The following is a 25285-nucleotide window of genomic DNA, read 5'->3' as shown; positions in this document are numbered from 1 at the left end:
GATATGTCCAGGAGGCCCAGGCTCAAGTCCCACCTACCACAGAAGAATATAATAACATCTCTGAACAGGTTGATTAGAAAATATCTAATGCATGTCTCGGTTGGAGTCTTGTTGCATAATACATGCCCTTACCTCTGTGCCAGAAGGCCAGGTTCATGTCCTACCTGCTCCTATGATGGGTAGTAACATCTCTGAACAGATTATTTTGTAAATATCTAAGGTATGTCCAGGACGGGGTTCTTGTGATGCAGTGGTGATGTTCTTAAGTCATAAGGTCTGGGATCATGTCCCATTTGCTCCAAATGCGTGTCATAGCTTCTCTGAACAGGCTGTTTATAAAATATGTAAAATATCTCCAGTCCTTACAACATCATGAGATTACTACAATAATTCACTCGGATAATGCAAGGTCTATATGCCAGGACCAGGTACAACATCATGAGATTACTACAATAATTCACTCGGATAATGCAAGGTCTATATGCCAGGACCAGGTATTATATTTGCGAATGGCCATGATTGAAATGAACCTAGTACCTCACAGGACTATCCTTCTTGGATTCAGGAGAGCAACAACGTACTGTCCAATACAAGATATACTGCTGTAAGTTAGACCTATAAACACAAAGGTGATGTTGATAAAAGTTTACGATGGGATGTGGGGTAAAGAGTTACAGCCGAAGTAAAAGGTCAGCAATTAAATTCGTAAATAATTCATTGCTTTAGGCTAGTCATCAGCATGGTATGAGTATTAAAAGAAATTCCCTTGCTTTTCAACTAGTGCATGTGATATTGATTAGTTTTATTGATTTGCTGTCCTTTTGGAAGGAAACTTCAAAAAGGTTACTTTATTTTGCTCAGCTTTTCTTAGCTTTCTCTTAAGCCAGACAATCAGCTCTGAAGCATTCAGTATACTGTTTTGAATTGGCCAGCTGGAGATGCAACAATGTAGTCTAAGAATGAGCCATCCTTTGTTTCTTCCTTTTCTGTGGGACAGTGCCAGTCTTTGTTCAAAAACTTACCACAGCATCACATTTCATTCTAACAGGAAAGCTGCTGTCAAACATCTACCGTCACTAGCCACTAAAGAGATGCTCTAAGTTTGCCAGTAGTGGCATTCTCTTCAACCAGAGATAATGTTGGAGTCATGCCCTTTCCTCATCACCAAACTGGTTGTAAAGCATTTTGAACACCATAAGGCAAGGTACGAGATAAATGCACATTATTATTTTTGTATTTTTTCAAAATTTTTGTTTTGTTTACTTTCAGAAACTCCTTAAAAGAGAGAACTCAATACCCAAATCTGGAAAAGATGGAAGTAAACACAAAGTTATACTGGGACATGTTTAAAGTATGACATTTTGAAGTGACAACAATTGATTCCTCTTTACAGACCTCAGCTTGGCATTTCCAGAATTCAGCTTCCTTTCTGCTGTTCACTTCACAGTTAATAACAAGAACATCAGGTAAGCATCGAATATTTCTGGTTTGAACCTGGAACAGAATACAATGTCCAATCAGCATGAACTTTCATTCAGTTCTGATGAAAGGTCAACATACTAAAAGTAAACTCTGTCATTCTCTCCACAGATGCTGACAGAACTGCTGAATATTTTCAGCATTTTCTGTTTGTATTTCTGAAAATGTAATAGGTTGATTTGTAACAGTGCACACAACTTATTTGAGAAAATGCCACAAATGTATACAATAGGTTCGACTTGGTTGAAAAACCACAAGCATCCCATGAGTGTAATTGTAGGCTACACCCTGTTACTTCATAGCATTGCAAGCAAATAAGACAAGCTTGTTTTTAGAAATTTTTGGAACCAATTGTTATTTTCTGTAGACAGGCTACAATGTTCCCGCTATATTTAAATATAAAATGTACACTCAGACGTCTTGACAAAGTTGTAAACTGAAGTAATCAATCAAGCAATGTGGACTTTCAAAAGTAAAGAATCTTTATTCCTCAATGCTGAATGTACACAGCTTTGTTTTAATTCCTACAATAGGAATCCAAACTAAATGCATCAAAATCTTTCCATTAGCTACATTATCCAGAAGTCCACATTTCCTGTACTTCTCGGCTAACAGAATCCAATTGACACATTTTCACCAGTTGCAGTGCAAGCAGTGGAACAGGCAAATAGGACTTCACTTCAACATCTTACACAAAGGATGGCATCTCTGACAACAGAACACATCCACAAGACTAAACTTGAAGTAAAAGCATAAATTTCTGGAGAAACTCAGGTGGTCTGGCAGCACCTGTGGGGAAAAAAGCACAGTTAACCTTTTGCATCTGTTAACTCTTCATCAGAACTGTTAGCAGCGAGGAAAAGGTGGTATTGATGGTGAAACTGAAGTTGGGGTGGCAGGGGAAGAAGTAGAGGGCAGATAGCTGGAGATGGAGCCCAGAGAAAGATAGATATGAAAGGCGTAGGTAAACAAGGAGATAATGGATAGCAGGTCAGGACAGGAAAAAAAAGCTGAAGAAGTGATAGCAAGAGCTAAGAGTAGGAGAAAATGAGTGAGCTCTGCTGGATACAACCAATATCATTGGCAATGGGCCTAGGAGTACATGAGAAGGGTTACTTTTAGCACAGTGGCCCAATGTCATAACATACTTGGGTACTGGGTGGGTAAAATCATGGAAGGACAGAATCAGGCTCTGAAGCCATTGAACTTGATGTTGAGACCTAGAGGATGCACAGTCCCCAAGCAGATAATGAGATGACAGCAGACCACATTGTGAACAGAGAACACAGTACACTAGACTGAACGTGAAGTAAGAGGTAAATCACTGGTTCAACTGGAAGGTATGCGGGACCAATGGAGGAGGAGGTAAACAGACAGGTATTACACCTTCTACGATTGCATGGGAAGGTGTCGTAGGGGTATGAGATTATGTTAGGAAAGGAGGAGTGAACCAGATTGTCCCAGAGGGAACAGTCTGTGTGGATGCTGAAAAGGGAGGGGACAGGAATGTGTGTCTAATCATAGCATCTCGTTGGAGGTAACAGAAGTGACATCTTACAATCCTTTGGATGAGGAGGCTGATGGGGTGCTAAGCGAGGAACCAAGGACCTTATCGTTGTTATGGGGGGGGGGGGGGGGTGGTTGGAAAGGGTGAGAGCAGAAGTGTGGGAGATGTGTTGAACAGGGCTAAGGGCCCAGTCAACCAGAGTAGCAGGGAATCCTCGGTTGAGGAAAAAGGTGGACATTTTGGAGGGCCCTTGTGGGAAGTGGCATCGTCAAAACAGATGCAATAGAGGTACAGAAACTGGGAGAATAAGATAGATGTTCCCTGTACCCCACAAAGAGACAGGCATTACTGGGGACAACGCAGGTACAAACATTCACACCTTTGACATGAAAAAAATGAGAGGCTTTAAGGGAGAAGTTGCCCAAAGTGAGGGCAAGCTTGACCAGGAAGGTGAAGAGTGGTGTTGGGGACGATTCAGGCCTTCTTCCCAGGAAGAAGTGGAAAGCCCTAAGACCATCCTGAAGGGCGATGGATGTGTAGAGGGATTACACATCCATGCTGAAGAGGAGGTGACTGCTGACCACAAACTAGAACTTTTGAAATTGACAGAAAGTGTCAGAAGAATCACATATATAAGTGGGGAGGGACTAGATAGGGGGAGAAAAATAGAGTCAAAGTAGGAGAAATAAGTTGTGGGGCAGGAACAGGCAGAAACAATGGGTCTGCCCAGGCAATCCTGTCTGTGGGTTTTGGGGAGAAGGTAGAAGTGGTTGGGGGACTAAGAACTGGGAGGCTGGCATGGGGAGATCCCAGATGAGAAGAGATTGGTGACAGTTGTGGCCACAATGGCCTAATGCTCAAAGGTGGGGTCATGGCCCAGGGAGATAGGAAGAGAACACCTGCATTTTGTCTGCAAAAATGACCAGAGCTTCCAGTTACGTGCCACTTCAACACATCACAATGCCCCCAGGCCAATATTTTTGTTGCAGGCCTGCTGCACTATTCCAGAAAGCCTCAGCGCAGGCTGGGAGAACAGCATTTCATTTTATGCTTGAGGACCGTGCAGCCTCTCGGACTCAACATCGAGTTCAATAACTTTACAGTCTGATTCTATCCTTTCATAATTTTTATCCACCCCACACCCAGTCCTGTTATGACATGGACTGCTTTTAGCGCAGTCACCCACTCTCACATACTCCTAGGCCCGTTATCACAGCATATTCAGCACTGCTCACCCATTTTCTCCTACTCTTAGCTCTTATTATCACTTAATCAGCAATTTTTTTCTCTCCTGGCTTGCTATTTATAATCTCCTTGTTTACCTACCCCTTTCACATCTCTCTTTCTCTGGGCTCCATCTTCACCTATCTGCTCACCTCTTCTCCCCCCCCGCCACCTAGCTTTGGCTTCAACATTCATACCACCTTTTCCAAACTGCTAACAGTTCTAATAGAGTCACGAGAAGCAAAATGTTAACTCTGCTTTTCTTCCCCCAGAGATGCTGCCTGACCTGCTGAATTTCTGGTTGTGTTTCAGATCTCCAGCATTCAAAATAATTTGTTTTACTAAGCTTGCAGTGTCAGGTAAGATAGATGGCATATGATCCTTGAGGCTAGACTGCTGCTACTCCCTTGTCTTTTCCCATAGCCCTGCAAATCTTTCCTCAATTTGGACTTCATTGAAATTTGAACTCGGGTTGCTGGATTTAGAGTCCAAAGTACTTACCATTACACTGTGGAACACATGGCTGAAAAGGAAGAATGTTCAGGGATATTGGAAGGCAGCATGGGGCTAACACAAGGTGACTTGATTCTTCAGAAGCCGAGTACAGACAGCTCAGGCCAAATCGCTCTCTTTTGTGCTGTAACTGTTCTATGATTCTACGTACAATATTATTTCATTATGCAAACACAGTATAGTTAAGATATTCTAAAAGTAATTAGATAAACTGCCTGAAAATTTCTGAAGAAGGGTCTAGGCCCGAAACGTCAGCTTTTGTGCTCCTGAGATGCTGCTTGGCCTGCTGTGTTCATCCAACCTCACATTTTATTATCTTGGATTCTCCAGCATCTGCGGTTCCCATTATCTCTGAAAATTTCTTTGATTTTTTTCACACCATAGTCTGCTCCTGTTCATCAAGTTACTCTCTTCCAATTTGGTCCAGTATTCATTACACGTGACACATTACATCAGTCATGGTGTAATTTTCACTTAAATCACAGCTCCTGGTGAATAAACCAAGGCCTCACCAGCTGTAAACTTCCCTCAGTCCAAATGTTAAATGCTTTCAGACATAATTCAGACATACACTTTCATCAGTAGTTCTATTTCATCATAAAACTTCTCTTCATACACATTTGAATGCAATGAACTGATTCGTTCACAATAACTATTTGTCGTGTTACTTTTATCTCCTCCATATTTAGCATCCTATTAATAAAATGAATACAAAACATACTAACCGTAGGTTGGTATTTCTCACAGTTTTCGCACCAGGCCTGGGTATTCTGTTCAAGGCAAATACTTCGCTTCAGTACTTCAGCAAACTCATACTGTCGAATACTTTTGTCTAAAGTCAAAACGCATTTCATGAGTTTATTCAGTCCAAGATTGAGGTCAATCAATTTATAATTTTTCAAGCAGCTTTGAACTCAGAACAGACAAAGAAGACAGATTTAACTTCTCACAATACCAACTCCTGCCTGTTTTAGATTTTATCTTTCTTCTTTACAGAAGATAATCTTCTATTTCTGTCTTGTTCAAAATCTTATTTCTGATATTAGAATTTTCAGGAAGAGCAAAAACATAGGGAATAGTTTGTTTCAAACTGAGTGATTTGGTTGGTGCTTTTTAAAATGACCAATGATAGGTTCTTCGACTGATCATTCAAAATTGGTTATTCTCACACGTGTTATGATCCCAAGCTGATGATATTACCAGACAAGTCAGATCCCAGACAGGAATCTGGCTTGATAACTCAAATTTTGATTTGTTTTAGCATTAACAAAGTAGTCTCTCACCGAAACATGAGCACACAATGCTGCACATCATGTTTCAACAACAAAAAGTTGACTAATAAAAGAAATGAAGATAAAATAGAATAAACCAAAACATCTACTTATAATACAAAATCAAAGCTGTTTTAAACACACAGCAAAAGTATAATCGCAAAACATTCTGCTATAAATTGAAAAGAAAAAATGGCTTTTGTACAGTACCCAAAACATGCCTCTGGTCCAGTACCCAAAGTACCACTAGTACAATACTCACACCGGAGTCCCTCTATCTAGCAGCACAGTGAAAAGTTCTATATGCCTGAACTTAAATGTACTCAGTTCTAAGTAACCGCTTCAGGATTTTATCACAGCACTTCTGGTCTGGGACTATCACTCACTCTTCACTTTAATGTAACTAGCTCACTGTATATACTCCCTTATTCAGGAGCACCGATCTACACAGCCATTCTAGTCCAAGAATTTGACAGGACTGCTCAAAATTCAAAAAGTGATACCAGAAGCCTCCCTCTCCAAAGATATGGGTGCTACCTTACTCTTCTTTAAAGAAGTTCCAACTTTCTAAAAAGCCTCAAGGCCTTTTTACTTACCTTGCTGTGTTGCAAAACATCCCAAGGTAAACAAAAATAAAATCCATTGGTGGTGCATATAAATCTGTTCACTCTAAAGACAGGCCTCAAAAACTGCTTAAAAGAAATTGCCATAACAACAGAAATACTTACAAGTTAAAAATTAACTTCAGACATGCAGAAAACTCTCAGGGTACTAACTCAAAAACCAAACTCAAATTTACAGTCTTGCCCTTCATAGTTTCTCCAATAGTTTTCTGGCTACTATCCTTGCCTCTGATTTAGATGTTCTGTAGTTCTTTGATTCTAATTTAATGGGAGTTAAATCAAAAAACAAAAACAAAAGTACTATAAAAAGCAAGTGACTAATAAGGAATTTCTACCATATTATTAGATAATCTCCCAGAATGCAGACATGGGAGGACAATCTTCAGATGAAGTAGGAGATAACCAAACCAGTAAGTATACGTGAAATTTAGCTCTCATCTTAAAATAATGCATTACCATTTCAATGTAATACTTTGATTTCTGGTTATTTGTGGCTTAATAGCAAAGCATGTGGCAATTTGGAAATGAGACAGAGTTTATTGGTACCTTGAATTTTCTCTACAGTACAAGCTGAAAAGCTTGGAGACTCTGAATTGAGACACTAAACTGACCACACATAGGAAAGTATAATCACAGTTTGCTAAGTTCTTATGCAGACCTTTCATTATAAATATAGGCATTATGAATTTATAAATATGACAAGGTGACAGAAGTGCAAACAATGGACTTGTTGGGCTGAAGGGCCTGTTTCCACACTGTAGGGATTCTCGGATCTGATCTATGATCTAAGACTTTTCAAAATATTTCAGATAGTAGATAATTTTGAGACAACTGCACTTCAGGGTTAATTATATCACCTGTAAAATTTATATCACCCTTTAGCAAAGTACAAAGAATAGTACAAGTATTTTACTGTTAATGTTTCACCCTTAAAGAGAACTTGGAAATTTTACAAGTAGTTACTAGCCTATTGAGAAAATTAACCTAATAGAAGCTATGTGGGCCAAATTGCCACAGAGCTGCACTACTCTATGATCCAAAGTCAGAAAGAACTCAATAGGAATAAGCTTTTGTCCCATTACAGTAATCAAACTTTGCAGCTATAAAGGGAGTGCAGCAGAGTGCAAAATGCTGTGTATTACTTACAAAATATATTCCAACTCATTTCAAGAAATGCCTTTAAAGATCAGATTTATCAATATGAAGCTTTGAGAATGCCCATCATCCTCCAGACATCGTGCTTGAATGTGTCAAAAGTATAAAGATATCCTGAACTGCAAGGAAAAGATGAGGCAATTTGTGAGACCCATCATTCTCTAAGCATTACTCACCAGCATTTTTCATATCAGGATACTGTAAAGTGAAAAGCAGACTTGAAGAAACGCGAACAGTTTCTTTTCCACAGCGGCAAGTACTACAGTTCTCAACTTCACAACCAAACAGCTTCCCAATCACAGATTCACCAGAGGATCCAAACGTACTGAAATTAAAAAGTGATAATGTTTTAGAATATTGCATTTAAATAGTATGGTATATATTCTACTTCATACAAATAGCAATTAGGCTCATGTTTACTTTAACCATTAATCATGTAAAAGCCATGTGCCGCGCTACCCCTCCCCTTCCCCCCCCCCCACCCCCCACCCACACACACACACACACACACACACACAAACACACACACACAGAAAATGGGGCTGAGATTTAGAACTCATGCGAATGAAGGATGGAAATAGGAGCATGAAACCTGGAGAGAGGTCATGTTTTGATGCTGAGACACTTGCATTACAAAGTATAAAGTCTATACCATTTATCGCAGAAACTATCAACAGCCCACTAGACAAAACAAATTATTAAACAGCATTTTTGTTCAGAAATTGCTGCTCTGTAATGTTACAATTGTGGAGAATCTCAAAGATCCTCTAGAATGTGATTATCCTTTAAAAGCACATATTATTGCATATTTCCTGTTCTGTACCAGAATTAATAAATCTGTAGAAGTTCTAGTTTAAGTCTACATTACCTCCCCATGACACTTCGATAGGCCTGTGGGCCCTCCTGCTCCTGTGTCTCTTGGTGTAGTTGCGTCAATATAAACCGATTCCAGCTCTGTATGAGTCGGCCTAAATTCACCTTCCCAGTTGCTTCATCAGAATCAGCCAAGATCAATCCCAAAGCTGATGCTTCTGGAATAGTTCGGAAAGCACGAAGGAAATTGCTGGCCTAACAGAGTAAAGGAAAAAGAGAAGAGAAACAGAATGTTGCTTTTCTCCTAGTTTTCATTCATTCGGAGCTTACAAGTCAAACTTGCTAGTTTCAAAAGAAATAGGTGGCTATATAGAAGTACTCAATCTGAATTTCAACAGCATAAAAAGAACACCATTACCATTTACTTCATGTGAGTATCTCTATTTCAAAGTAAACCATGATAGTAACATAAAGGGAAATAGGCTTCAAGTGCTGGAAAGCAGAATTGTTTCCTCCCCCTTCCTTTTTGAACTCTAATAATTAGCTTCTAATCGGAGATGTCTACACCCAAAATATGGACCTTTCCAATCTCTTTAAGATTCTGCAAGTTTCTAGTGGGTTTAAATCTGGGTAAGTTGACACATTTTTCAAAAGCCTGTTGGATGCCATGATAGAAGGTTTCTGTATTAATGGATCACCTAGGATGGAATGAAAATATTTCCTGATCTTTAGCTACTTTGTGCGTTTCTACTAATGATGTTTTTTTATTAGCTGAGATAGCATAACTCAAAAATGAGCATTTATAAGCATTTTCTAGATTGCCTTCCTTAATCATTTAAACATACTTCAAAATGTTTTTTGGTTTTAGTCAGTCATTCATCAACTACAAAAAAAAATGCCCACGCAGAAGTTTCTCCAAAACAAACTGCTCAGAAAGACACACAACAACCTCCTTCCCCAATATACGCACGCTCTCGCCTTACTGGGGCGAAATACTCAATTTCCCAAATTCAAAGATTGCCAATAGTCAAAAGATTAGGGAGTGTCAAGTCTGCTCAGCGTTATTGTAGGGAGTTTAACCATAGAAGGCTGCACTGCAGTACATGTAGCACTAGCTGGAAGCATTAGGGCCCTTGTTAAGGCTTTTTTTTAAGAAAGAGTGCGCTTATCTTGTTTGTTGAGATTTTGCTGCATTGCACACCATCTTTCTTGGGAAAACGTGAGGACCACCTACACCAAAGTCACCATGTCTGACAGACCCAGAGAAAGATAGAGACAGTGCAGGCGCAGAAACTCCCTCAAACACCAACAACACAAATTCTAAGTTTTCTGGATATCCATAGATATCATACATCAGACCCTTCAGTCAACAGAGAACCCAAAGAAGATGACGAAATCGTTGCAGTGCTGGGGCCTCATTGCTTTACAATTATTTAAATGACTTGGATGAAGGGGGCAAAAGTATGGCTGCTAAATTTGCTGATAACACAAAGGTAAGCAGGAAAGTAAGCTGTGAAAGGCATACAAGAAGGTTACCAAGAGTGAGTGGAAGTGGCAAATGGAGTATAACATGGAAAATGTGAAATTGTCCATTTGGCAGGAAAAAGTTTTAAAAAATGATCTAAACTGTGACAGATTGCAGAGCTCTGAGATGTGGCGGATCGAAGTGCATGAATCACAAGTTTGTGCAAAGGTAGAGTAAGTAATTAGGAAACCTAATAGAATGTTAGCATTTATTGCAAGGAAACAGAATACAAAAGTAGGAAGTTTATGCTTCAGTTATACAGGGCACTGCTGAGAGCATATATGAAATACTGTAAATAGTATACAGGTCTTCATGTTTAAGAAAGCATGTACACACATTGGAAGCAGTTCAACTAATATTTATGCCTGAAATTGGCAAGTTGTCTAATGAGGAAATGTTGGACAAGTTAGGCTCGTATCCCCTGGTGTTAAGAAGAATAAGTAGCAACTTGATTGAAACATACAAGATCTTGAGTGTTCTTAACAGGGTGGATGTGGTGATGTTTCTGCTTATGGCGGAATTTAGCACTAGAGATCACTGTTTAAAAATAAGTAGTGGTCTATTTAAAAGTGAGATTCTTTTTTCTTTCAGTTGATTGAGTCTTTGGAACTCTCTTCCTCAAATATGGCACAACTAGAGTCTTTGATAACACAGTGGGGAGCTGGATGACCACAGCAGGCCAGGCAGCATCAGATGAGTAGGAAAGTTGGTGTTTCAGGTCTGGACCCTTCAATATTTTTTAGCCCGAAATAACAGATGCTTGATAAACAAGGAATTGAAAGGTTATGAGTAGGTGAGAATGTGAGTAACCAGATGGGCCATGTTCATACCAAATGGCAAGGGGCAACATGACCCTAATTCGTACAATCATATGTAAAGTTTGGACATATTCAAACAATGAGAATTCAACTGTTAGATGGGACCATTGGGTTCCTGGGACTTTTCTGGCTATATGTTGTCAAAAAGAAGAATTCCAGCCATAAATTCATCCTTCTATTCATCCAGGCATAAGACAGGTGGCTAGTCAATCATGAGCAGTATCCAAGAATACTGCAGGCCCTAGAGACTCAGTTATCAGATTTTCAAATCCACTGAAGTTCTGATATTCCATTGCTGGGTGTATCACCTTGGAGAAAACAATGACTCCCAAAATTAAACAACATACAAAATCAATAGACTGACAGGGGGAAAAAAATGACAGAACAATAGTTCCACTGTAAAACTGCAGGTGGTGCTGTTAAGTTTAGTAGCACATTGCAGTTGAAATTAGTAGTACCATTATCATTTGCAAAGTAGTTTTTAGCATTAACAATTATGCAACTGTAATGTGAAATATAATACGTGCAAACAGTATACAGCATACCATATGGGAAGAAATCAAGATTAGTGCCACATTCAAATCACAACTGTTCAAGATTTGAGGCTACTTTGTGAAATATAAAAAAAATTACAGAAACTTACATAAGATTCCATTCATCATAGTTTGCTTTAACCCGAGTTTGGAACACAGCTTACAGCAAAAACTTTAAATGATAGCAACACTGCCAAAATACAGTCAGTGTTGTATTGTACAATGTGAAAAGGTTAGACAGATAATTGCTGCTTCCAATCACAGAATCATAGAATCCGTACAGTGTGGAAACAGACCCTTCCGCCCAAGAGTCCAAACTGACGCTCAGAACATCCCAGCCAGACCTATCGCCCCCTGTAACCCACCTAATCTACACATCCCCCAATTTAGCATGGTCCAACCACCTAGCCTGCACATCTGTGGACTGTGGGAGGAAACCAGAGCACCTGGAGAAAACCCACGCAGACACGGGGAGAATGTAAAAACTGCACACAGACAGTCGCCCAAGGGTGGAATTGAACCAGGGTCCATGGTACTGATAGGCAGCAGTGCTAACCACTGAGCCACCGTGCTGCCCAAGGATTATAGCGGCATATCATGTATTTGTGACTAATATTTTTGTTTGCAGGCTCTCTAATGTAATTACAAAGTAAATAACCACTTGAGTAGCTATTCAATGTCTCGGTGCTGTAGATCTTTAATTTTAAAAATCCTTTTTATGTGCACAATCACAAAAACAATGCTATACTAAGTTGAGAGGTTTGAGTTTCACCACAGGCACAGGTACAGAAGGAAATCTAGAGAAAATCATCTTTCTACTGGTCTGTGTTTGTTCTGAAGAAATTGGACAGTCACGGCCTACAATTGGTTGAGCCATTCTCTGACCTGTAGGTGGCTGCAGAGATATGACAGGAAAGAAAATAAGAGGCTAACATTGCTCTAAAATGAAACTTAATTGCAAAGATCATATAGAAACAGTGGCGATCTGTTCTTAAAAATTGAAGCGGGACCCTTCATCAAATTGCAGAATATTAGGTTACTATAATCTCTGGCTATTGATGATGCTATTTCCTATTACTTAGGCAACTTGTCTGCAGTTTGTGTCACTGGACATCACAAACAAAACTCGTTCCAAAACTCAATCTCCCATGTTAATTAAATCATGTATTTCAGGACGATAATTCCCAATGAAACATTAAACTACGGCTAACTAATGCATTTGTGACTGGACTTCATCATCAAATGTTCAAACATTTTAATCATAAACTATTTTATTACCATTTTAAAGAGGGGAAAATTTCTAAAGGAGAGAAAAAAAAGATGATCCCAGCTGATGGTACCACTAGGCAAGTCAGATCCCAGAGTGAAATATGGCCTGATAGATCCTTTTCTGAAAAAAATAATTCAGTTAACATGGCAGTCAGGCAACAAAATATAGTCACACAAGGCTGCGGAGTTTTGTTTTAAACAAAACAACAGGCATTTACAAAAAGAAATGAATAAAAGCTTTGGCAATACACTTGATTAGGTCACTGTTTCAGAAGGACTGTTTGACTTTTTTTTTTAAAAATGCTTCGCAAAAGATGACACTATTTTGAAATCCAAACTCCAAAATTGATTAGATTTTCAACCTCATTCCCAAAGACAGTTCTGAAGAATCACACTGCACTCGAAACATTAACTCTGTTTCTCTCTCCACAAATGCTGCCATACCTGCTGAGTTTCTCCAGTAGTTTCTGTGTTTGTTTCTAAAAATCCATACATACTTATACCTTTCATCACAGAAGGAAAAGAATTGAGAATAGAAAAACCTTTAGATCAGCTTTAATTTTTGTATTTTGTCTCTTCTGAGAACAAACAAAGAAAGTGTTTTTTTTAAAAGTACTTATTTGCTGTTTCTTCAGACACTGATAATTTCAACGAGTTTGCAGTATTTTCTGTTTAACATTTCCAGCAATTATAGTTTTTTGCCAGTTGTTCAAAATATGCAAGAAGTAGTCAGCAACTCTGGTTAACAAGGTACATTTGGAACAATCCACAACATTTGGCATGATCAAAGATCTAACCCAAGTGGACACAAGTAATGTTCCCTCTAAGCTGTACAACTTAAAAGTCCCTATACAGGCCCCTTTAAATCACCATGCCTGATGGTATTAAAAGATTTAAAGGGCTGCACACTTAACAAATTGCCTGCTCACTCAAAAAAAATTGAAGGAACATCAGGCAGGCGAAAAATCTATCTTAGAAGAGCCAAACTGGCTCAGTAATCATTTACCTGACACGGGTCGCCTCGTGAAAGATCAAGCATATGAAATAGGAATCCAAGTTCACAGCCCAAGCAAAATTCCTTCTGACATAGATGATTCTGAACATGGCAGCGGATGGGCTCCAGCAGATACAGTACCTAAAATGGACAGGCAATGACAGACAAAAAGAAAACGCACACATCAACATACTGAAATTTAAGATAAATCACAAAACTATCACAGAAATCTAGCTTAAAACTGTAAATCATGCAGTGTGAAAGATGCTATTTCTAGGAAATGAAACAATTTCCATATCAGGTACTCACTGTTTCATCAAATACTCCCAAATTAGATATGGAGAAACGTGCCCCTACCCTATCTAAGTAGTATGCCTTATCACCACAAGTATGCAGAATTTTTCTTCTTTTCTGACCTTTGGGAATGATATTGACAATTTAATCTAATGTTTCTGGAGCCAAGGCCAGAAGAAATTGGACTGAGATGACAAAATCATTTTACTTAGATACCTAACAAGTTAGCCAAGAAGTTAAATTGTAAACCATGGGGTCTCATCTGCTCCTAGAATTGATTAATAATTTTCTCTCTAGCCTGTCTGTCTAATGTACAACCATCGACGAGGATGTATTCTGGTGTGGTTGTGGTTGATTAGCCTACTGATTTCCCACTTTCTTCCTGCATACAGGGCAACACCTAGACTTTGTTTACTCCTTAATCATTTCAAGTTCCCCAATGAGAACTGGGAAATAGCAGTGGAGTAGGAAATCATGAGCACAAAACCACATCTGCCCTTTGTGGCTTCATATATTCGTTCCATAGAACCAGGCCATCAATTCACAGTAGATAAATAGCATTTGAAAACAATTTTTAAAAAATGTATTCAATATCTAATGTGATAAAAACACAATACAACGTAGTTTCCGTTGCTTATTCCAACCTCAGGCAGTTCAGTAATGTAAACTAAACATAGCTTTGAAAAAAAAACTAGAAGTAACAACAGTTTGAATTCAAATATTCCCCATTCTAAACATTATGCAAGATGAATTATCACTTGCATGCTCACAAATGTACATAAAGCATTCTTAAAATCATATTTCTTGAATTAGACAAAAACAGCATCAATATATGATACAACAGATATCAATATATGGTACAACAGAATGATGAGATGTAAGGTCAGTTCCTTACTTGTTAAAATCAAGGGTTTTAAGGTTCAGTTAATTGGATGGCTGGTTTGAGATGCAGATAACACACCAGCGTGGGTTTAATTCCAGCACTGGCTGAGGTTACCATGAAGGACTCTCCTTCTCAACCTCTCCCCTCTCCTGATAATGTGGTGGTCCTCAGGTTAAACCACGAGTCAACTCTCTCTAATAAGAGAGCAGCCCTACGGTCAGGTAAGACCATGACAACTTTACCATCTTAGCTTTATATATATTAGCTAATTTTATAGATTTTGATTAACTTACAATCAGAAGATAATAGAAGTGTGGAGAATGAGAAGGCAATGAGAGATGGGAAGAGTGTCCCTGACCTGAATCATACAGTTGCAGTAAGCATTGGGAATGTGTGGCTCCAGACCTGCAAACAGCGTCTTGTTGTAGTGTTTGAAATCAAAGTCTTCTAAACCAAGTTTTGAGTATTTTATAGTGACCTAAACAGAAACATGTACAATCAAACAGCTGAATAATGCAGGCAGAGATCAAATATTTCAAATAATTCTTCATCATTAAACTGATACTTAACACAAGCAATTGCACATTTCTGGTTGTAAAAGGTGTAGACCCAAAGGCTTGATACAAATTTCAAGGTTAATGAAAGATCTAAAGTTCTAGTTTAACTTGAGGATACAACCAACACTTCCAGAAATATTTGCTCCCTTACAAAACTCAAAATTCAAGACAATATCCCTCAATGACACATGCCCTCTCCTGTGAGCTTCTGTTCAAGAAGATTTCAAGACTGTACAATCTTCTTATTCCAGGGCAGACAGCATACAAAACAATGATTTCAACATGGCAAAAATGTCATAACAATATAACAATGATATTAAAACGGAAGGGCAAGTGACCAGAGATTTATCAAACACCAGACTGAACAGCAGATGCAAGAAGCAGAGGTACACTAAGACCGGAGCTGTTCTGCTTTTTTTGCACTGAGGAGGCACATTCCAGTTTCTGTCTCCCTTACAGGTGGTGGTGGTGGTGGGGGTGAATGAGCACATTTCAGAAGGATAGACTTTGGTACAACAGGAAACATGAACTTCACAGAAAAAAATCCAAATAAATAAATTGACAAATTTAAATAAAAATGAATAAAATTACTATCAAAAAGTGCAATGCAGCAGAGTTATTAAATAAAACCTTATTTTGCCTTTTTGATTAAAAAGCAGAGGTATGGGGTAAAAAAAACTGGGTTCCAAGTCTTGATCTTTAGGGAAAGGAGTGGGGGCTATTGCTAAGCTAAGGAACTGAGTTTAACTTGCACTGACCTTCGTAGCCTCTGATGGGTCACACTCTGAGCTGGCCTCAGTGGAATTCACTTGAAAACAGCTTGCATTGCAGTTTTAGCTTTCTGAAGGCAAGAGGAGGAGGAGGGGAAAACTGGCTGTGTGTCAAACTTAGTCTCAGTCACTCACACACACCCACACAGGCCTGGGATGTTTGGTGATTCATATTGCTAAAGAACAGTATGGAAAGATATAAGGGTACTAATACATATGTCCTCCCGCCCAGTTTAACGTTCCAGCTTTCTTGGGCTGTGCTGTTACAATCTAACATAAAAGGATGTAATATAATTTAGAAATGCAAAATATAATCAAGTAGATCAATATGGCTTCATGAATGGGAAATATTGCCTGATAAACTTTTTAGCATTCTCTGAGGTGGTAACAAGCTGGCTATATCAAGGAGAATGAGTAGTGGCAAAATATTTTTATTCCAAATGGTGCACAATAAGGTACCACATCCAAGGTCATTTCATAAGATAAGAGCCCATGGGTTGTAGATTAGCAGGGACAGAGGATTGGCAAATAAACAGGAGGCAGGAAGTTGGGAAAAGGGGGCAGCCTGTAATGAGTGGTGTGCCAAAGCAATCAATGCTGGGGCCACAATTATGTAGAATATATATGAATAACTTGGATGATGGAAATGAATATACCATTGCTAAGTTTGCGGACAACACAAATATAGGTGGGAAGGCAAGTGGTGGCACAAAAGATCTCCAGAGGGGGACAAAGATATGTTAACTGAAAGCATGGAAAATGTGGAACACGAGGACATGAGAGGTAATGCACTTTGGCAGGAGCTGAATATTCCTGCAATAGAGAGACAGAGATAAACAGAAAGATTCTGGAAAGCCCGAGCACAGATGAAATTGGAAGCCCTCATGCACAAGTCACAAACAGCTAGCATACAAGTTCAGCAGGTATTAGAGAAGACAAATGAAATGCTTGCTTTAATAAGAGAGGAAATGGACTATAAAAATGGGAGGATCTTGCCATATTTGGTTAACTGAAAAAAATCAAAGGTAGCATCAACCTCAAAGAAAAGACATATAATTGTCCAAAGGTAGGAGGCAGGTCAGAAAATTGGACAGAATATAAGAAACAGCAAGGAATTACAAAAAGACTAATAAGGAAGGAAAAATTAGACAATTGAAAAAAAGTTAGCCAAAAATATAAAAAGCAGATAGGTAGAGTGTCTTCAAATATTTCATAAAGAAAAGAGTAAACAAAGTGCTGGTCCTATGGAAAATGAGTCTATGGAAAAAGAAATTGATATTTTCAGTCACTAGAGAGGATGCAAGTAGCATTCCACAAATAGCTACACATCAGGATTTAAAAGAGAGAGAGGAACTCAAGAATACGACAATTACCAGAGACTTAATTGAAACGCACAAAATGCTGAGGGGACTTAGCCGGGTGGATATGAAAAGAATGTTTCTTCTTGTGGGAGACTAGAACTAGGGGTCATTGTTTAAAAATAAATGGTCACCCATCTGAGGCAAACAAGGAAACATTTTTTCTCACACAGGATTGTCTCTTTAAAATTCCCTTCCTCAAAAGGCAATGGACACTTAACTTTTAAATATATTTTAAGGCGGAATTTGATGAATCCTTTAACAAAAACAGAAATGGCAGGGAAAGCTCAGCAGGTCTGGCAGCATTTGTGGAGAGAAAGAACATTCAGAAGAAGGGTCCTCAGACTCAAAACATTAACTCAGCTTTCTCTCTGATCTGATTGAGTTTTTTGAAGAGGTAACAAAGAAGATTAATGAAGGTAAAGCGGTGGACATTATCTATATGGACTTCAGCAAGGCATTCAACAAGGTTCTGCATGGTAGACTGGTTAATAAAGTGAGATCACATGGTATCCAGGGAAACAAAACTGGCTTGAAACAAGAAGACCGAGGGTGGTGGTGGAGGGCTGTTTTTCAGACTGGAGGCCTGCAACCAGCAGTGTGCTGCAAAGATCAGTGCTGCATCCACTGCTTTTTGTCATTGAGATAAATGATTTGGTCATTAATATATGAAGAATGGTTAAGTTTGCAGATGACACCAAAATTGGAGGTGTAGTATACAGTGAAGAAGGTTACCTCAAAACACAACAGGGCCTTGATCAGATGGGCCGATGGGCTGAGGATTGGCAGATGGAGTTTAATTTCGATAAACGTGAGGTGTTGCATTTTGTTAAGGTAAATCAGGGCAAGACTTAATACACTTAATGATGGGGCTATGGGAAGTGGGCCGAACAAAGAGACCTTGGGACGCAGGTTCATAGTTCCTTGAAGGCAGAGACGCAGGTAGACAGGACAGTGAAGAAAGGATTTGGTACACTTGCTATTATTGGTCAGTGCATTGAGTATAGGAGTCAGGAGTCAGTATGTCATGTTGCAGCTGTACAGGACATTGGTTAGGCAACTTTTGGAATACTACATTCAGTTCTGGTCTCCCTGCTATAGGAAAGATGTTGTTAAACTTGAAAGGGTGCAGAAAATACTTACAAAGATGTGGCTGGGGTTGGAGGGTTTGAGCTATAGAGAGAGGCTGACAGGCTGATAGGCTGGGGCTATTTTGCTTGAAGCATTGGAAGTTGCGGGGTGACCTTACACAGGTTTGTAAAATCATGAGGGGTACAGACAGGGTGAATAGTCAAGATCTTGTCCCCAGGATCGGTGATTTCAAAACTAGACAGCATAGATTTAAGATGAGAGGGGAAAGATGTAAAATAGACCTGAGGGGCAACATTTTTGTACTGAAGGTGGTGCACATATGGAATGAGCTGCCAGTGAAGCGGTGGAGGCTGGTACAATTACAACATTTAAAAGGCATGTGGATGGGGACATGAATAGGAAAGGTTTAAGAGGGATATAAGCCAAATGCTGGCAATTGGGACTAGATTAATTGAGGATATCTGGTCAGTGTAGACAAGTGGGATCAAAGGGCCTGTTTCTGTGCTTATGACACCTCTATATTTGGAATAACAGTTCATACCACTAGGGCAATTTGAGCTCAAATGTTAGTTAACCTTTTTAAAGCATGCCATTCGATATCTAGTTTTCTTTAATGTTTTGGCTATGTTAATATAGCTATAAATCTCAACACTGTGGAGATTTTTTGAATGCTGCTAGAAAGAGAGCCACGTCGCTAAAGCTTTTCATCTTCCATTCATCAAGACAAACATAAGAATGCCAAATATCAAAATAATCACAGTAACTTGTACTATGGAAGAGTACATGCTGATTGATTGGCATGTCGTGGCTAAGCATACAGAACTTTTTTCACTTAGGATGTTGCCGTCAGTATAAAAAGACATTCTGCATATCACACAAATGAAAAATGCCATATATGAATTCCAGTGATAGTGAAATGCTAGATACGTAGGCTGCACATCCCAGCAATCAGCTGATTAAATCAAGCAGCGCGTCCCTTTGGCTGTATGTAACAGGTAGAGTACAGACTGTACTCTGCCACACCACGCTGGCAAAATCCAAAAGACACTTTCTCTTGCAATCCAAATATTCTAGTACTTTGGGGAGGTAATGGCCTACTGGTATTATCGCTGGACTGGTAGTCCAAAGACCCAAATAATATTCTGGGGACCTGGGTTCGAATCCGGTCACAGCAGATGGTGGAACTTGAATTCAAAAAATAAGAATCTAATGATGATCATGAATTCTTTGCCAAAGATTGGGGAAAAACCCATCTGGTTCATTAATATCTTTTAGCAAAGGAAACAGCCATCCTTATCTGGTCTGGCCTATATGTGACTCCAGACCCACAGCAATGTGGTTGACTCTTAACTGTCTCATGGACAATAAATGCTGCCTAGCCAGCAATGCCCACATCACGTGACTGAATTTTTTAAAAAAAGTTGCATTCACAACCAATTTAAGATAATCAGTGATAATGTATCCATTGTACCCGGTGTGGCTTCCTCTACATTGGGGAAACCAAATGGAGGCTTGGGGACCGCGTTGCACAACACCTCCGCTCGGTTCACAATAAACAACTGCACCTCCCAGTTGCGAACCATTTCCACTCCCCCTCCCATTCCTTAGATGACATGTCCATCATGGGCCTCCTGCAGTGCCACAATGATGCCACCCGAAGGTTGCAGGAACAGCAACTCATATTCCGCTTGGGAACCCTGCAGCACAATGGTATCAATGTGGATTTCACAAGCTTCAAAATCTCCCCTCCTCCCACTGCATCACAAAACCAGCCCGGCTGGTCCCCTCCCCCCACTGCATCCCAAAATCAGCCCAGCCTGTCCCTGCTTCCCTAACCTGTTCTTCCTCTCACCCCAAGCGGCACCTCCATCTCCCACCTACTAACCTCATCCCACCTCCTTGACCTGTCCGTCTTCCCTGGACTGACCTATCCTCTCCCTACCTCCTCACCTATACTCTCCTCTCTACCTATCTTCTTTTCTCTCCATCTTCGGTCCGCTTCCCCCCTCTCCCTATTTATTCCGGTTCCCTCTCCCCATCCCCCTCTCTGAAGAAGGGTCGAGGCCCGAAACGTCAGCTTTTGTGCTACTGAGATGCTGCTTGGCCTGCTGTGTTCATCCAGCTCCACACTTTGTCATCTAAGATAATCAGTTGAGTTCATAACTTGGCTCATTTATACTTGCTAGAGGCAAAACACATAGCAAACATTCTTCAAACAGAAGGTATATGGCTAAGCATTGAATCTTCACTGAATTACCTAAGAGCTTGGGGAACCTATAGTTCCTGGTTCCTCTTTCTTTGGCAATGACTCATTCAATCAGCACCATTTCCTCCTTCAGCACAAGCTGTAGTGATTATCTGAAATTTGGCACTCTTGTGCACGCCCTGATGAGTGCAAGTTGAAAAGTTTCAACAATGTGTCTCTCTGTTCAGTATATTCAAGTACTGTACTACCAAGCAACTCTTATAATAATTTTTCAGTCAGACCTTTCGATATTTCTTTGGCACCATGTACAGATGAGGCTCTTCCTCCCTTCCAATAGGAGACTCAGGGATTTGATTGTAGCTGTCAAATTCTGCATCGATCTCCTTCAATTTATATGGAACCTAAAACAGGTAACTTACTTCAACAAATAATAAGACATTCTAAAAAGCAGCGAACTCTGCTAATGGTCTACTGAGTAACAGCAATCCAAGTGTACAGCCTAATCTGGACTCGGCAGGGTCAGAAATCACACGACACCAGGTTATAGTCCAACAGATTTACTTGAAAACATAAGCTTTCGGAGCCTCAGTTCTCCAGGTGTCAGTGAGAGAGGCAGTATCAGACACAGAATTTCTAAGGTTCACACCATTGATGAGGATGTACTAAACAAACCTAAGATGCTGTTAAATCTTTAATCAGTTAGAGGGTTTTAATTGATTAATATGTATATGTAAACTGCTGAATTCCTTTCAAGTCATGGTCCTGAGAGAACTAAAGTTTTATTGGTGTAAAGAAAAGGTGACATTTTAGGTCAGACAGTGCATGTTAGATGTGAGACCTTGTTTAGAATCTGTTTGGAGTCAGGCCAGTTTTATTTCTAAAGTAGGAACTAATAAAACACCACATTGACTATCTATAAATTCTGTGCATTTTGAACAAAGTAAAATGTATCTGTAAATACAAATTTACTCCACAGATTCGTGCACGTGCATGCGTGAGAGAGAGACACGGAGAGGAGAAAGAGAACTAGAGAAAGAGGGGAGAGTGTGTGTGTGCACGCACATGACGGGGGGGGGTGAAGATTGTGAGAGAGGAGGGGAGAGACACAGTCTGCACGTGCAAGGTGGGAGAGAGAGTGTGTGTGTGTGTGTGTGTGTGTGTGTGTGTGTGTGTGTGTGTGTGTGTGTGTGCGCGCGCACACGCGCACAGGGGGAGGTGTGTTTGTGTTCGCGGGGGGAGGTGTGTGTTCATGAGACAGCCTTCCAAAGATATACAAAGCCAACACACCTGGATGTTCAAGATAATAAAGTGTGAAGGTGGATGAACACAGCAGGCCAAGCAGCATCTCAGGAGCACAAAAGCTGACGTTTCAGACCTAGACCCTTCATCAGAGAGGGGGATGGGGGATCTCCAGCACATCCCTCACCTTCCTGGACCTCTCAGTCTCCATCTCAGGCTACTAGCTTGTAACTGATGTCCATTTCAAGCCCACCGACTCCCACAGCTACCCAGAGTACACCTCCTCCCACCCACCCTCCTGCAAAAATTCCATCCCCTATTCCCAATTCCTCTGCCTCCGCTGCATCTGCTCCCACGATGAGGCATTCCACTCCCGCACATCCCAGATGTCCAAGTTCTTCAAGGACCGCAACATTGCCCCCCACAGTGGTCGAGAATGCCCTTGACCACGTCTCCCGCATTTCCCGCAACACATCCCTCACACCCCGCCCCCGCCACAACAGCCCAAAGAGGATCCCCCTCGTTCTCACACACCACCCTACCAACCTCCAGATACAACGCATCATCCTCCAACACTTCCGCCATCTACAATCCGACCCCACCACCCAAGACATTTTTCCATCCCCACCCTTGTCTGCTTTCCGGAGAGACCACTCTCTCCGTGACTCCCTTGTTCGCTCCACACTGCCCTCCAAACCCCACCACAACCGGCACCTTCCCCTGCAACCACAGGAAAGGCTACACTTGTCCCCACACCTCCTCCCTCACCCCTATCCCAGGCCCCAAGATGACCTTCCATATTAAGCAGAGGTTCACCTGCACATCTGCCAATGTGGTATACTGTATCCATTATACCCAGTGTGGCTTCCCCTACATTGGGGAAACCAAGCTGAGGCTTGGGGGCCGCTTTGCAGAACACCTCCGCTCGGTTCGCAATAAACAACTGCACCTCCCAGTCGCAAACCATTTCCACTCCCCCTCCCATTCTCTAGATGACATGTCCATCATGGGGCTCCTGCAGTGCCACAATGATGCCACCCGAAGGTTGCAGGAACAGCAACTCATATTCCGCTTGGGAACCCTGCAGCCCGATGGTAGCAATGTGTACTTCACCAGCTTCAAAATCTCCCCTTCCCCCACTGCATCCCAAAACCAGCCCAGTTCGTCCCCTCCCCCCACTGCACCACACAACCAGCCCAGCTCTTCCCCTCCACCCACTGCATCCCAAAACCAGTCCAACCTGTCTCTGCCTCCCTAACCTGTTCTTCCTCTCACCCATCCCTTCCTCCCACCGCAAGCCGCACCTCCATCTCCTACCTATTAACCTCATCCCACCTCCTTGACCTGTCTGTCTTCCCTGGACTGACCTCTCCCCTCCCCACCTCCCCACCTATACTCTCCTCTCCACCTATCTTCTTTTCTCTCCATCTTCGGTCCGCCTCCCCATCTCTCCCTATTTATTCCAGAACCCTCACCCCCATCCCCCTCTCTGATGAAGGGTCTAGGCCCGAAACGTCAGCTTTTGTGCTCTTGAGATGCTGCTTGGCCTGCTGTGTTCATCCAACTTCACACTTTATTATCTTGGATTCTCCAGCATCTGCAGTTCCCATTACACCTGGATGTTCCATTGTTTCAGGCAATCAGACCCTGTGTGAGAACCTCTCTGGCTATATCAAGGGCATGTTAAAATACATTGTACAAGGAACTCCCAGCATATGTCGTGACACTACAGATGTCTCACAAAACTCAGCACCCACAGACCAGTCAAACCAAGAACACTCCTTGTCACAACAGACGTTTTGGCACTCTACACCAGCAACCCTATGACAACGGCATCACCGCAACTGCCTCAATACTCAACACCACCAACTATCAATTTCAGGACAACATCCTACGACTCATCCACTTCATCCTTGACGACAACGTCTACACGTTCAACAACCAGTTCTTCATCCAGGCACACAGAACAGCCAGGACAACCAAGTGTGTTCCCCAACATGCCAACACTTTCATTCACAGGTTCAAACAAGACTTCTTTGCTGCACAGAACCTCTGGCCAACAGTATACACGAGATACATTTTTGCCTTTGGACTCCTGGCAAGGGATCATCAAAACAACTACACAGCGATATCAACAAGTTTCATCGCACAATCAGACTTACCACGAACTACTGTTTAGAATCAGTCTCATTCTCGGAGACACACATCTCTATCAGGGTCAGACACCTCAGAACACACACACTCACTCGCTCACTCTCCCTCACTCACACACACATACACACCGTCCCTCACACACAGACACACCCTCCCTCACACACACACTCACACACCCCCTCCCTCGCTCTCACACACACACCCTGACACCCTCCCTCACACACACACCCCCTCCCTCACTCTCTCACACACAGTCCCTCACTCTCTCTCTCTCTCTCACACACACACACACACGCACACACCACGTCCCTCACTCTCACACACACACAGCCTCACTCACACACACACACCCGGCCTCACTCTCACACACATACCCTCCCGCACTCTCACTCACCCTCCCGCACTCTCACACACACACACACACACACACCCTCACTCACACACACACACACACCCTCCCGCATTCTCACACACAAAAACACACACACGCCCTCACACACACACACACACACTCCCTCCCTCCCTCACTCTCACACACACACACACTCCCTCCCTCCCTCACACACACACCCTCACACACTCCCTCCCTCCCTCACACACACACACACCCTCCCTCCCTCCCTCACACACACACACACCCTCCCTCACTCCCTCACACACACACACACCGTCCCTCACTCCCTCCCACACACACACACCCTCCCTCACTCCCTCCCACACACACACACCCTCCCTCACTCCCTCCCTCGCTCACACACACACACCCTCCCTCACTCCCTCCCTCACACACACACACACACCCTCCCTCACTCCCTCCCTCCCTCACACACACACACACACCCTCCCTCACTCCCTCCCTCCCTCACACACACACACACACCCTCCCTCCCTCACACACACACACACCCTCCCTCACTCTCTCACACACAAACACACCCTCCCTCACTCTCTCACACACAAACACACCCTCCCTCACTCTCTCACACACACACACACCCTCCCTCACTC

The 25285-nt window shown here is 41.5% G+C and overlaps 1 protein-coding gene across 4 annotated transcripts in view; it reads right to left on the bottom strand.

Annotated features, from left to right (window-relative positions):
- The window catches only part of pan2 (poly(A) specific ribonuclease subunit PAN2), a 242358-nt gene that overhangs the window by 90533 nt on the left and 126540 nt on the right, over positions 1 to 25285 (bottom strand). For 3 of the 4 annotated variants that reach the window (XM_048523641.2, XM_048523639.2, XM_048523640.2), the window contains exons 10-16: positions 21166 to 21285; positions 15260 to 15379; positions 13737 to 13865; positions 8641 to 8840; positions 7949 to 8097; positions 5449 to 5555; positions 1396 to 1494 (exon numbers count right to left, since the gene is read on the bottom strand). In XM_048523641.2, coding sequence (XP_048379598.1) covers positions 1396 to 1494; positions 5449 to 5555; positions 7949 to 8097; positions 8641 to 8840; positions 13737 to 13865; positions 15260 to 15379; positions 21166 to 21285 — 924 coding nt within the window. The remainder of the gene's footprint in view (positions 1 to 1395; positions 1495 to 5448; positions 5556 to 7948; positions 8098 to 8640; positions 8841 to 13736; positions 13866 to 15259; positions 15380 to 21165; positions 21286 to 25285) is intronic. The other variant, XM_048523642.2, reaches the window with a different exon arrangement.

The sequence above is a fragment of the Stegostoma tigrinum genome, chromosome X (genome assembly GCF_030684315.1).
Source record: "Stegostoma tigrinum isolate sSteTig4 chromosome X, sSteTig4.hap1, whole genome shotgun sequence".
Lineage (NCBI taxonomy): Eukaryota > Metazoa > Chordata > Chondrichthyes > Orectolobiformes > Stegostomatidae > Stegostoma > Stegostoma tigrinum.
The sequence above is the reverse complement of the archived record's forward strand: the minus strand, read 5'-3'. Positions and strand labels throughout refer to the sequence as shown.